This window comes from Macaca thibetana, chromosome 7 (assembly GCF_024542745.1).
Source record: "Macaca thibetana thibetana isolate TM-01 chromosome 7, ASM2454274v1, whole genome shotgun sequence".
In the NCBI taxonomy this organism is placed as follows: Eukaryota; Metazoa; Chordata; class Mammalia; order Primates; family Cercopithecidae; genus Macaca; species Macaca thibetana.
In genome coordinates this window covers 94,253,176-94,267,494 of record NC_065584.1, presented here as the reverse complement: position 1 = coordinate 94,267,494, position 14,319 = coordinate 94,253,176, and the positions used below count along the sequence as shown (strand labels likewise).

General features: G+C 48.6%; 2 protein-coding genes across 16 annotated transcripts in view; one reads left to right on the top strand and one right to left on the bottom strand.

Moving 5' to 3' along the window:
- The window catches only part of LOC126959365 (uncharacterized), a 138,524-nt gene extending 136,144 nt beyond the window's left edge, over positions 1–2,380 (bottom strand). For 10 of the 14 annotated variants that reach the window (XR_007727497.1, XM_050798295.1, XM_050798296.1 and 7 more), the window contains exon 1: positions 1,957–2,376. Coding sequence is in view for 9 of the 14 variants with exons in the window: in XM_050798295.1 (XP_050654252.1) it covers positions 1,957–2,169 (213 nt within the window). In the remaining 5 variants the exon portion in view is untranslated. Of the gene's footprint in view, positions 1–1,956 lie in introns of all 14 variants that reach the window. The other 4 variants (XR_007727496.1, XR_007727499.1, XR_007727495.1 and 1 more) reach the window with 2 other exon arrangements.
- On the top strand, positions 535–13,976 carry NR2F2 (nuclear receptor subfamily 2 group F member 2). Of its 2 annotated transcripts, none has more exons than XM_050798288.1 (3): positions 535–1,360; positions 9,238–9,765; positions 12,497–13,976. In XM_050798288.1, exons 1-3 carry the CDS (start codon positions 1,318–1,320, stop codon positions 12,769–12,771), a joined length of 846 nt encoding a protein of 281 aa, XP_050654245.1. In that variant the 5' UTR covers positions 535–1,317; the 3' UTR covers positions 12,772–13,976. The 2 variants fall into 2 exon arrangements, with proteins under 2 accessions (XP_050654245.1, XP_050654244.1); XM_050798287.1 differs by lacking the exon at positions 535–1,360 and adding an exon at positions 7,140–7,682.
- Positions 13,977–14,319: the final 343 nt, after the last annotated feature.

The window sequence follows — 14,319 nt, the reverse complement described above, 5'->3', positions numbered from 1 at the left end:
ACAGTGTCTTCAGAGTTTTCATCATTGTTTGAGGTGGCAAAACCATTTGTAATTTTCATTAGCCAGTAAACATGTAATTAACATTCAGCACTGTGTTTAACTTAATTCCTGTTTAAGACAAGGACAAGAAGCAGCCGAAGAGCGTTAGTTCCATTTGTCAAGTCTGACATACATCTTACCATAACAGTTTCCTAAAATAAAAGATCCGTGTTTCCCCATTATTCTTCTCTTAAAACAAAACAAAACAGAAATCCATTAGTTAAAACTGTATTAAACTGTGAGAGGCAGCATAGTTTATATTCAATTTTCACTAGTTACCGTATTCCTGCTTCCTTTATTCGTTTTGGGGAGTAGAGAAAGGGAGGGGGTGAATCAAGCATTCATTATCTGAAGGCATGGAATGGGGAACCCCTCCCCCCAAAAGAAATAGATTTCCTTCTCAGGAAAGTTCTAGAATGAGGACCGGAAAGGGGGGAGGCAGAAATCCACAGGGGAGAGGGGGAAAAAAATCACTTGGGGAGACTTGAGTTAAAAGTAGAAAATGAGGATTCCAACGGATTCCTAGGAAAAATGTTGCCCTCCTGTCTCAAGTTCTATCTTTGATCCAGGATGAGGGAAGCCTGTCTGCCAGTCTGCGAGGCTGATGCTTTTTCCCCCTCCTCTTCCACCTCTGTTTTTTCCCAACTTGCTTTAGGATTAGCCTCCATCCCTCTCGACCCCAAACAGTGGAATTTGGCTGTGCCTTGGGTCGTCTTGCTTTGCAATATCGCCTATAGTTGTTGGCGATTTTCTGCTGAGGCTGAGCCGTTTGCTCCAGCCTCCGACTAAACTCATTAAGTTGGGAGATTTTTTTCAATTGGACGGGTGTTTTTAAAGTCTCGTCTTTCCAGCCCCAAACAAGGTGTAACAACGCACTCTTCCTTCTAAGGAATGAGATGAGAGACAAGGATCACTCCAGACATCTCCTACCTAGGGTTTGGGGTTTTTTTTCTTAAAGGCGAGGCTTGCATTCCTCAGCAGCTATGTACAAAGCTCCCTGAAACCTTGTCTCTCTAAAGTTAGTGTGCAGGGTTTTCCAAGGCTGAGAGAGCCTAATACATGGGGAAGCACTTCCTTGAGGTGGAAGATCTCTCCCTTCACCTTTCCTCTTTTTCCCTGCAGGCTAGTGCCTACTTTTTATCAGTTTGCACAATCGCTTAGATAAACACCGAGGAGGAGATTCTCTTTAATTATCAAAGACACATCTTTTCAGGGGGCCAACAAAGCATTTATTTCACCCGCCAAACTAAAGGAGAGTTATTCCAGTTTAGGAGGAAGATGCAAGCGGTTTGGGATCTTGAACAAGGCAAATATGGTTTTGGTATGTTTATTTACAGTATTTTTTTCTCTCTCTTTCCTTTCTCACTTTTCTCCTTGTGCTGTGTGGGGTTGGGGATGACTTGGGGTTTTTCAAAATATCGGTTTGCTAACGTGTATGAAATGCCGAGGACTGTGGTTTAAGGGGTTCGGGGAAGGGGGGAACAGAGTCAATTCAATGCATTGCCATATTTTATTACATGTGTGTGGTAGGAGAGATGGTGGGGGGAGAGGGGGGAAATACAATTGCAAAGCTGCCAAAATATGATTAAACCGAAGCGTTAAGACTGCGGAGCCTCCTATCTCCTCGTCCTGTCTCCTCAAACTCATTTCCTTCCATAGAACAAACTAAAAACCAGTCCTATAAGCGTGGTTTTCCAAGCAGCAGATGACTCGGTTTTCTAGCAAAGGAGCTGCCAGGCTCGCACTAAGTATAAGAATTTACTGTTCGCTTTGCCTCTGCGCTTCATTTTGCAACCTTGTGCAACTGACAGGCAGGCAGGGAGGGAGAAAAGCCTAGCCCGGCGCCCTCGGCCACGGTTCGGGTAGGCGAGCGCTCGGTTAAGCTAGGAGGAGAATCGCGACGAGAAGGGTACTCACCATCGGGCGGGGTGGTGGAGCTGGCGTGCGGGTTTCAGGCAAACGTTTACCTTTTTGCTGTCTATTGCAACCGCGCCGGGCTGACTTAAGAAGCAATTCTGTGCTCTGTCCAGAACATTCAAGGAGCGGTTCCTCATTTTTAAAAAGCCAGCGAGAGAGACGACAGAGACAGAGAGAAAGAAAAAGAGAGGAGGGGGTGAGGGGGACGCACATAAACCCAGTTCAAAAAAAAAAAAAAAAAAAAAAAAAAAAAAAAATCACCTCTTCGCCAGTGGCTCGGGAAACGCAGAGGTGGCGAGATCCGAGTACGGTCCAACCAAGCCAGAGCCAATTAATTTTAAATCCTGAAGAATTATTCAGATTAAAATGTACAGAAGTTTCATTCTCCTATGCCTACGTGAGTCCAAAGTCGTTTCCCTTTAAGAGCTCCTTTTCTTTTAAAGTTGAATTTTAGGCAGCCAGGACTCTTACACTAGGGGGCAGACAGATACTGTACTTGCTCCAATCTTAAGCAATTTTTTCCCTCCCAGCATATGCTCTGATTTAGCACTGTAAATTTTTCAGAGGACCCAACTCTGACAGCCCCTGGTGATTTTCAAAGTACCACAAGCCAGTGGTTAAAAATTGCATTGACTTGGAAGTTCAGAGGGACACAATGGAAGCCCCTTTCCCTATTCATGGAGCTCCAGTGTGGTGGAAGAGAAAAACACACACGGACTAGATTGAGGGAAAGGAGGAATTCAATGAATCCTGGAGGACGGAACTGGTTTCTACTGAGTTCAGAGTTAAACTCGGCATTTGCTGGGCTCTGTATTCATATTGTGATTTAATCTGTAAAGAAATACATCCCATCAGGCTGCTTTCTGCAAGAAAATTATATTGCTGGGTATTGAGTTTCTTTCTTTTCTTTTTTAGATTAGGGCAAATGTTGTCCCACCTTTCTCTAGGCAAATTAAAGCTTGCCATTCTTCTCATTAAAATAAATTTACATCTGCAAAAAAAGACTGAGTTGGATTTTTAAAAAATAACAATAATATATTGATTTTGTCTTCTCAGAGCTTTTCAACCTTAGATGCACAGCAAGTGAGCATCTCTGGCGAAGACATTTGAAATATTTTTGCCTTTTTTCTTCTCAGTCTGTAGTCTTGTCTCTTCTTCTATGCATTAAAATTAAGTATAATTCATATGGTGATGTTTTTACCCCTTGTAACAGCATTTCATAACTGAATGAGTCCTAAAATGCAGAGTGATATACGCTGACTTTATGGCAGCCCTGTGATCATTTGCCTAGCAGGCTCCAATTTTTTAAGATATGGTTGGGAAATTCTTCCATTTCAATCTAAGGCCATCAGAGCGTACTTCAAATTCCAAAAATCTCTGAGTGGACTGGGGAAGTTCTTCCTCCTCGGTTTTGTCCCTTCCCATGTTTGTAAAAGGTAATCTGCTATGGAAGTCTCCTCATTCAGGAGGTGAGATTAAGATTTCCCTATAATCAAATATTTTCATCCTCTATTGAGATGGGAATGCCCATTATATTTCCTATCTCAACCCCAGTCTCATCACATCTCAGCTGAGCTTGTCCCTAATCTACTGACATTTGTAACATTAGCAATTCCTGAATCAAAGAGGTTGAAAGGGAAAACAACAACAACAACCAAAAACCATCTCCTCTGTAATGATTTCTTTTCCATCCTTCTTATCCTCTTTAGGAGAAAGTTATATTGTGTCTCTAATCAACTTGAAATTCTCAACTTGGCTTCACTCTGTGGCAATCTTATTACACACCAGGTTTATGATAGTTCAGTGTCCACTGTAGGTTTGTTGGGCTTTTAAAAAATTTATTTAACAACTTTCAAATAAACCGAGAACCTGCAGCTTTAGTGAAATACGTGATTTCATCGGAGAAAGAGTGAGGGTTGAGGAGGTTTCAGGAATGAAGCTTAAAAGACTTTTCCTTTCCTAAAAACCGTCCTTATCTGCCCAGATCTTTAGTCCTTACCTCATATTCTGCCTATGTGTGTAAAGAAAATTGAATGTAAAATGTAATCTATACATGTCAATTATATGTATGGTTTATTTTTAAAATATCTTTATCCTGTCAATTTTTTTTTCAGCTACCAAGGATGTTTTCTGTGGTCGTCAAATTACTCTTCATATGTGTTCATTTTTTTCCTGGAGCTCAGCGTCTTTTGTGTAAAATATTTTAATTGTTCACAAACCTGGTTGGTTTACCGGCATAAGGTTTTCTCTTGGTGCAAAGTGTGTACAAAGGAGACACAATTTTCTTGTATAAATGTGGAATAATGGTAATTCACTAACTGGTCATAATCAAACAACAAGTTTACTGTGTTGGAATATAGTGTGTTCTGAGAGCAATTCTACATGTTTGATGTTTAAAACCAGACACCCTGGAATTCAAAGACACAACTGTCTCAATTATTTTAGCACATGGAGCAGGATGGCAATGGGCTATGAAGTTGTTCTTTTTGCAGTGACTTCTTGAGGTAGAATACGACTTGTGTTTGGTTCTTGTGACCTGTATTAGTATTATTTCCCATTTGGGGTAGAATCTCTGGGTGCGTTTTAATGACTATATGAATGCTTAAAAGGAACTTGAGGAACAATGAAGTCCGTACTCAACTGTTCTATGACCTAGAAGCATAGTCGGTGAAGTCTTTGTCTGTGTACATTGACAAATGTGCATCTGATACATGTGCGCTTACATGTGTGTACAGAGGGTGTGCACGGGGGAGGCTGGGCGGCTGCCTCCTCCTGTCCATCAGTGGGCAGAGGTCTTTCCCCTCTCACCATGACTGGGTGTGTGGCAGGATGTTGGCTGGACAGTTAGCAAAAACCAGCGAGAGGGTAAAGTTGAGGAAAATTGATTTTAATTGCGTCATGACAATGAGGTGAAGTCTACTTCTGCTTCTCAGCATCCGAGATGCTTTATTTGGGCAATTAAAATGTCAGGCCACATACCTGTGAAATGTTAACCCTACAAGGAATATGCAGAAACAGAACGGCTTTTATCCTCTGAAAAGAATATATATATGTGTGTGTGTGTGTATACATGCATATATACACACACACATATATATATATACACACATATATATGTATATATATACACATGAGCCACCAAACCGAACAAGTGATCAGAGTCAATTAAGAGAAGGGTTTGCCATCACCCGGATTTGGCCAAATCTTTGTTTGGAAAATGCCTACAAGCTCAGTTCGTGGCACCTTCCCACCCTCACTCCCTACCCCTCTGCAAAGAAACCAGGGAACTTTTCTTTGGAATTGTGGGCACTAAGATGCGCCAGGAATCCCGGGTGGTGCGCGAGCGGCGGATTTCATGACATCGCCAAGTTGCGAGAGGCAAAGTCCCCGATTCCATCCAAAGCCTCTCGCGGAGCCTTTAAGAGACGTTGTGTGTGCGCGCTGCGCTAGTCTCCCCGCCGGGGCGGAACCTCGGGTGCGGGATGTGGGGAGAGCAGAAGCAGCGCTCGCAGGGCCAGCACCGGCCCATCCCCCGCTCGGCGGCAGCGGCGGCGCGGCCACCCCGCCCCCGTCCCCCCAACCCCCCCAACCCCCCCAACCCCCCCAACCCCCGGTCCCCCGGGCGCCCCGCGCCGCGCCGGCGACGCCGCTCGCGCTAGGACCGGGCTGCGCCCGCGGCCGCCATGGCGGGGCCGCCGCAGTCCGGCCAATGACGGCGAGGGGGCGGCGCGCGCGCGCCTGGCCAGGCCAACCCCGGCTGCTGCCTTATAAGGCGCGCCGTCGCCATGGCAACGTGCGCTAAGTTGCAGCAGTCGTGTCAAAGTTCACTATATAGAGAGCTCAGTGAGCTGATCGCGGAGAAGCCACTTCTGCCAGCCCCGGCGCCTATAAATCGCATTCCCTCCCGCGCCCCCCTTTTTAGCATATTTGATCACTTTGATTCTCTGTTCTTTTCTCTCCGCGGTGTGTGTGTGCGTGCGCGCGTGTGTTTTCTTCTCCTCCTCCTCCTCTCTCCGAGTTGCCTCCTTTCTCCGGGTGCCGTGCTGCCTTTTTTCCCCTCTTTCATTCTTTCTCTCCGTCTTTTTCTCCCCCCTCTGCGCACGAAGGATGTGCTTCTAGGTGGTGATCTGCCCTCCTCTCTCTCTTTTATCATTTCTCCCCCGCCGCCGGCGAGTTGACTCTTTCCCTATGTGTGTGAGGCGGCGGCGGCAGCAGCAGCAGCAGCGGCTCCGGCGGCGGCAGCAGCGGCAGCAGCGACTTCAGCGGCGGCGGCGGCGCTAGACGCGGCGGCTCCGGGCCCGACCCGGCGGCTTCGGCGGCGGCTCCGGCGGCAGCGGCGGCCCGGGCGGCCCGCAGGGAACGGCGAGCGGCCTCCACCCAGCGACTGCGGGCAGCGGCGGCCGGAGAGAGCGAGGCGCGCGCCGGACGCCCGGGGCAGGCGGCGGCGGCGGCGGCGGCGGCCCAGCGCCAGGACGACGCTGCGCAGCGCCCGACGCGGACCACTTTCATGCTGATTCCCCCGGACCCGGGCAGCGCTCCGGCCACTCCGCGGGCCGCCGGCCTCCGCCCCGGCCTGCCTGGCTCCCTGGGCGCGCCCGCACCCGGCGCCTCCGATCTCCTAGTCCTCCTGATTTCGATGGCTTTCCTGAATGGCTGACTGTGGGCTGCCCTGGACTTGGCCCCCGGACAGTCGCCTCTCCTCCTCCTCTACCTCCTCCTCCACCACCACCTCCTCTTCCTCCTCCTCCTCCTCTTCCTCCTCCTCCTCCGCCAACTCCTCGGCTGCACACCAGCTCTAAGAGCGAGAGAGTGAACGAGAGAGGGAGGGAGAGAGTGAGAGCGAGCGAGATCTTTGGAGAGATTTTTTTTTTTTTTTTTTTTGCCTCCTACTTCTGTCTTGAAGCCAGACAATCGACTTCAGCTCTCCCTCCCCTCCCTCTTTCTCCACGTTCTGCTCCCACTCGCTATCCTGTCCCCTTCCCCTCCCCTCCCGGCGGAAAGCCCCCCGAAACCAACAAAGCTGAGCCGAGGGAAACAAACAAAACAAACACACCGGGCCAGACAAGCAATCGACAAAACTTTGCAAAAGCAAAAACAAAAAAGGAAAAACTAACCAACCTCAACCAACCAGCCCCCGAGCCACCCGGGGCTCCCTCCCGCGCCCTCTTGCACCCTCGCACACACAAAAGGCGGCGCGCCGGAGCCCGAGACCCGGGGAGCCGCCGCCGCCCCGCCGCCGCCCGCAGCCAGGGGAGCAGGAAGTCCGGACGCGGCCCCCATAGATATGGCAATGGTAGTCAGCACGTGGCGCGACCCCCAGGACGAGGTGCCCGGCTCACAGGGCAGCCAGGCCTCGCAGGCGCCGCCCGTGCCCGGCCCGCCGCCCGGCGCCCCGCACACGCCACAGACGCCCGGCCAAGGGGGCCCAGCCAGCACGCCAGCCCAGACGGCAGCCGGTGGCCAGGGCGGCCCTGGCGGCCCGGGTAGCGACAAGCAGCAGCAGCAGCAACACATCGAGTGCGTGGTGTGCGGGGACAAGTCGAGCGGCAAGCACTACGGCCAGTTCACGTGCGAGGGCTGCAAGAGCTTCTTCAAGCGCAGCGTGCGGAGGAACCTGAGTTACACGTGCCGCGCCAACCGGAACTGTCCCATCGACCAGCACCATCGCAACCAGTGCCAGTACTGCCGCCTCAAAAAGTGCCTCAAAGTGGGCATGAGACGGGAAGGTATCGGCCTCTCATTTCTCCTTCCCTCGTCCTGGGTCCCGGGGTCCTGGGTACGTTTGGCTAGCCTGCTCTGGGTAAGGACAAGAAGCCCCAAGCTCTTCTCTTCGTATTGCAGCGGAAAGGGGTTTTATACTAGAAGCGAGTTCTGCATTGGAACCCAAACCCCAAATCCGCATGCTTTGGCCGACTGATTTCCTTCTTTACTCTGTCTTTGGGCTGTTTTCATTTGCTTTGCATTGATTGTGAGTTCACTGGAGTCTGCCTTTCTGCAAGGGATGGGGTGTTTGTTGTTGTTGTTGTTGTTTTAAAGCCTAGTTTACTTCTCTCTCTCTCCCCCCTTGTTTTTCCTGCATGTTCAACATGTCCCTCCCCTTCACCCCTTTCCCCAGCCCCCACCCTCTCAAAAAAAAAAAAAAACCACAACCTGAGATTGTACTTTTGTACAGGAGGTTCAAATTACAAATGGCAATTTTATGCACTTCGCCGTATTAACGCTGCCGCCCGGGCAGCGCTCATGTGACCCTCCGTGGATTAACATTCTGCTAAAAAAAAAAAAAAAAACCAAAAAAAAAAACCTTTGCTTGCTTTTTTCCTTTCACTTTTGAAACGAAGAGAGCGCGATAGGAAGTAGGAAAGGGTGGGCGAGGGGCCCTGGGCGGCTGCTTTCGCTCTGCGCGAGTTGGGTCTTTGTGATATAAAATTCGCCGAGCGCCGCGAGCCGTGCTTTACCAATGGCGCGCTCGGCGCGGGGCGCGGGCTCCGGGTTGGGGCGAGCCAACGCCGGGGTTTCTTTGTGTTTCTGCGAGAGCGACTCTCCAGGTCCGGAGTCAGATAACAGCCTGAGCCCGAGCCTCGCCGGCTTTCCCCGGCCCTTACAGGCCCTGCTCAGGCTCCGCTAGTGCCGGCCGCCTGCTCCCTGCCTCTCCCGGCTTCCTCTCTCCTTAAGCCGGCCTCTCTCTCTCTCCGCCCTCTCCCTCGGTCTCTTTCTCCGAGCACACTGATTAGACAGACGCCAGATCTCCGCTCTCTGCTTGTCTCTCACTGGGGGTTCCCCGCCGGGCTGGGGCTGGGGCTTTGGGGTTTGTGGGAGAGTCGTTCCGGAGTGGCCACAGGCCGTCTGGGGTGAACCCTCGTGCCTTTTGCAAAAGCGTCTCACCCTCCCCCCAGACTCGCCCCTCCCGCTCCCTCTCCTCCAATCAATAAGAAATATCAGCTGTTTAGCAGTAAAGAAGAAAGATGCCCTCAGAATGCTACATCCCGCCCACAGCGCCGGGGACCCCGAGGCAAAGTGGCCAATTCTGGGTCCTCGGTGGACCAGCCCTGAGCGGGCCTCGGAGGCAAGTGTGCCCCTCTGACCCTCAGAGCTCGCCTGGGTGGTGGTTTCAAAGGAATGGTGCCAAAAGCCTGGCGACTCCAGGTCTGTGGCAGGCCTGCCTGGTTCTTGCGCTGCTCAGGGCCTGGGTCAGGTGGGGGTCGGACTGGGGCAGACCCCGCCGGGGAACCTGGGGACTGAGGCTGGTCATTAACTGTGGAGTGTCTCCTTTCCTCCCCGCAGCGGTGCAGAGGGGCAGGATGCCGCCGACCCAGCCGACCCACGGGCAGTTCGCGCTGACCAACGGGGACCCCCTCAACTGCCACTCGTACCTGTCCGGATATATTTCCTTGCTGTTGCGCGCCGAGCCCTATCCCACGTCGCGCTTCGGCAGCCAATGCATGCAGCCCAACAACATCATGGGTATCGAGAACATTTGCGAACTGGCCGCCAGGATGCTCTTCAGCGCCGTCGAGTGGGCCCGGAACATCCCCTTCTTCCCCGACCTGCAGATCACGGACCAGGTGGCCCTGCTTCGCCTCACCTGGAGCGAGCTGTTTGTGTTGAATGCGGCGCAGTGCTCCATGCCCCTCCATGTCGCCCCGCTCCTGGCCGCCGCCGGCCTGCATGCTTCGCCCATGTCCGCCGACCGGGTGGTCGCCTTTATGGACCACATACGGATCTTCCAAGAGCAAGTGGAGAAGCTCAAGGCGCTGCACGTTGACTCAGCCGAGTACAGCTGCCTCAAGGCCATAGTCCTGTTCACCTCAGGTAGGAAGGAGCCCTGTCTTCTCGTGCCCACGGGCTCCTAGCCCAGAGTTGGGGCCCAGAGAACTTGGGAGTCCCCAGGGCAAACCCATACTGCTCCTTGAAAGGCCAAACTGTTGAGTGCAACTTGAAGTGGGAACTTTGTATAGCTGTTGGGCACCACCAGGCCTGTCCTGGGGAGAGGAGAGGAAGGCTGGACTGCAGGAAGGATGCTTCAGATAGATTCCCCAAATGGGCCATAGGGCAGCCTCTGCTGCCTAGTTCCCCTACCTGCAGTATCCAGATTGGGACGCCCTCTCCTCTTCCCTTTCCTGAGCCCAGGCCCCCTGGGCCTGCTGGGCCCCAGGGAATCTTTTCAAGACCTGAGTTTTCTCTAACACCCTGGCTGGGCCTCCAGGAGATGCCCCTGGACACTGGAGCAGCCCTGACAGTGTCTCTACAGGGGCAAGTTTGCCCCTGCAGGGGAAAAGTTTGCCTGCTAACTCAGTAGGAGTTGGAGCTCCAGGCAAATCCAACCTGAGGGCAGCAATTTTCAAAATCATACTCTTATTGAAATAATGCAGACTGCCAGGAGAGGGGAAAAGATCTGTCAGGAAGGGGGCAAGAGGAGGAAAGGGACTGTCATAACTCTTTAGAATGTCTGCAGGAGGTTGAAGACTCTGGCCTCTTGCTTCCCCTGCCCAAGCAAACACTTAAGGCAATTTTCAAACATCCCAAAGTGTATGCCAACTTGGGCTGGATATGGATGTTGCTAGAGATATAAAACCATCATTGACTGCATTATGCAATCTAATTAGTTTGCATGTAGTTTAACCTGTGTGAGTAATAGATCTGATATTAATTAACTCTTGAGGCAAAATGATTTTTGAAAGTGTCTGGCTTTCCATTTTGGGCCACACCTGAGCTTTTTGGCTGCCTCCAGGTTGAGTTCAGCATAGCCCAGGTGGATGGAAATCACCAACCCCTTTTCACATTCTTGTACTAAGTTGTCAGCTGATCCCTTTGTCATGGCTGAGAGGGGAAAGGGGTTCCCCATTAAGAATAACAAACATTTGGACATTAGCAGGGCTTGGAACCTAGTCACCCACTACGATATTTTAAGCTTGTAACAGGAAACGAGGAGAAATGTGTAGTTTATGTGGCAAACATAAAGGAGGTCCACAATCTCTTCTTTATTTGAAAGAAGTCCGGGGAACTAAGTCATCAGCTGAACGGCTTGCAGGTTCTGAGTCTTCAAACTGCTAAGTCTTGTACATTGCTGCTTTCCACATAAAATCTCCCTGCACAGCCACCCCAAATTCTGCCTTTGGAAGTCCTTAGGTAATCAATTAAAGGCCAGTGTCTGGGCAGGGAAGCTGTTTGCAGAGGTTTGGATGGGGATTATTTTTCTGAGAGCCCCTCATATCTAGAACGTTTGCCTGCTGCAGATATGCAGGCAAGATATTTCCCTACCTCATAGCCACCTTCATCCCTGTCCCACAATACAACACTCAGCCCACCTTCTTGGATGATGGAGGTAGTTGTTAATTTCTTGATATCATTGCTAGCTCTTAGCCTTACCCTTGGTCTTTCAAGGAAAAAAAAAAAATGCCTGATACTGTCATTAACAGTTTAATTTATGACTATTTGCAAAATGTGGAGGCCTGTGTGGAGAATGCAAATTGCCTCACAAAGAGATAAAGGTTCCTGTTATCTGATTCAGAGGGAGACACACAGTTCCGAGGATGCAGAGGGAAGGAGTCCTATGCAAACAGATCTTTTAGTTCCTGTCCACAGACACCTCTACATTCTGTAGACATGCAGAGTCCTAGATATACATATGAGGAGGTTGCATGTGTGTTCTTGTTCTTGGGGTGGAGGTGGTGGTGCTGATTTTCGAGTATCTGTTTTAATGATTCACAATATGCATGTGTTAACCCCAGTCTTGTCTGGGGAGCCCTGAAAGGTCAGGTCACAACCTGAACCGCCTTTACCAAGAAGCTTCTCATTTCAAAGGCACTTATTGTATTTTCACATATCAAAAAAGAAGAGTGTTTTCCTGAAGATAACAGGGAGGGGGGATGCTTCTTGGAGGGACCTGGGTTTTAAAAAATAAAGGGGGGTGGGAGAAAAAGGGAGAGAGAAGAAAAGGGGGAAAAAGAAACAGCTCAAATGAACAGAGAGATCACAGTTTGCATGGCTGCCCTTCAATAGGCTAAACTGACAAGATCAGTTTTAAAGGGCCACTTAAATCAGTTTCAAAGACTGGAGAAAAATGAGTCGCCCTCTTTGGGGAGAATCTGAGGCTGGATCGTGGACGCCATTACTCGGGACTGGGCCAGGTTGTCCACTCCCAACCCCCACAAACCCCTATATAATTATAAGCCAAACTATTATTTACAGAGGAGGAGGGGAAAGAGTGCTGGTAGTTTTGGTTTCTTCTGTTTACTGACTTGGGCCAGATAGACCCAATGCACTTTTGCTTGGGCCTCTCAATGACCCAGGCTAAGGACTCAGGCAGTGAAAGCCTCTAGCACACTGAGCTATGTTTTATTTTAAAGCAAACACTTCTTCAGGACCATCTCTTGCTCTTTCTCCTTAAGTTTTCAGTACATAGACATTTGCTCCAACTCCGGTTGGGGCAGTTTGACAGAGCTCTGTGCACACACCTCATGTGACCCAATTCAAACCTCTTAATCTGATGACTGAATTCTTCTTCTTCTTCTTCTTCTTCTGTTTTTAAACTTTCTTCCAGATGCCTGTGGTCTCTCTGATGTAGCCCATGTGGAAAGCTTGCAGGAAAAGTCTCAGTGTGCTTTGGAAGAATACGTTAGGAGCCAGTACCCCAACCAGCCGACGCGATTCGGAAAGCTTTTGCTTCGCCTCCCTTCCCTCCGCACCGTCTCCTCCTCAGTCATAGAGCAATTGTTTTTCGTCCGTTTGGTAGGTAAAACCCCCATCGAAACCCTCATCCGGGATATGTTACTGTCCGGCAGCAGTTTTAACTGGCCGTATATGGCAATTCAATAAATAAATAAAATAAGAAGGGGGAGTGAAACAGAGAAAGAAAAGGCAAAAGACTGGTTTGTTTGCTTAATTTCCTTCTGTTAAGAAAGGATATAAAAGGATGTTACAAGTTTGCTAAAAGAAGAGAGGGGAAGAATTTAATGGACTGTGAATTTCAAAAAAAAAAAAAAAAAAGACTGTCAAATGAACTTTTACAGAATGCATTAAAAAAAAAAAAAAAAAAACTCCTGTGTCGGTCAGAACAACTTGCTACTTATCATTTTTGTATAAAAAGGAAATTAGTCTTTTTCTTTTTTTGCTAAATTTTTGAAAAACATTGCTAAAAGTGCATTTAAGGAGATTGGGAGAAAATTAGCAGAATGGAGAAAGTAAGTCTTTTTTTTTTTTTCCAAATTATTAATTGTCCTGTGTCTATGTACCTCTAGCTGTTCTTTTTTGTACTTTTCTGGTTCCAAACCAGTTTATTCTGTGGTTCTATAATAAGTTTTGATATAATCTTGGCTTCTTAAAAACTGTGTATCATTAAAATATATGTTCTGCAAGAATTAAAACTGAGTCCATGAAAATATCATAGGAAGACATAAAACTTTAAAAGGCAACTCAAAGATGATGGAAACGCACTTACAAGTGGTGACCAAAAATTTTAGGTGAAGTTGAGCACTCTAATTAGAGAACTGGAGGAACCACATATAACACTTAACTTCCCCTACCCTGCCCTTCCCCAAAAGACACCATGACAAACCTAGCTTTTAAAAAATATTTTAAGAAAGAGAATGAACTGTGGAATTTATTGGCAGCCAAGGAATGTGTCCAAGACACATGCTGAGGTTTTGAATAAAAAGTGAACTTTTGTAATTTGAATTGGGTCCCGCTTAGTTCTTGAATTGTTATGAAAATCCTATATCTGTTTGTATATTTGCAAACCCTTTGTATTATAATTGTTGATATTTTCCCTTTTTAAAAAATACCATTGAAATCAGCATGACAAAAATAACACTGTTGGCACTTATAGGTAACGTGATTGATTCAGTATCTTAGAGTTTACAGTTTGTGTTTTAAAAAAACTGAAGGTTTTTTTTTTTTAAGTGCAACATTTCTGTATACTGTAAAAGTTATAATAACTGAACTGTTTGGTCGAGTCTTTGTGTGTTATATTCCAAGGAAAATTGAAAGTATTCAGAAATTAAAATATTATTTGATATCTGAAACCTGGCTGTCCCCACTCACTGTCTTTACATCTAGAAGAGCCCCTGTGAGCTCTCGCTTAGCTGGCCGGGCGGGGGGCAGTGGGGGGGGGGCATTTGTTTACTCCCCTCAGTCAGTTTGTTCAAAGGTGGACTAGTGTATTTGCCTGTTTAATTTGGGTGTGTGTGTGGGTGGGGGGGAGCTGAAGTTAATGGTTTATCTATGGTTTAGGAAGTGCCATACTGATATAGTAAACCACCCCCATTCACCTAATCCTCCTTTTAATTAAAAATGGATTTTCCAGGAAAAAAAAAAAGGCCCTTATATTTGTCACACTTAAGTGCCTGCTTAGGGAAGGTATTGTGA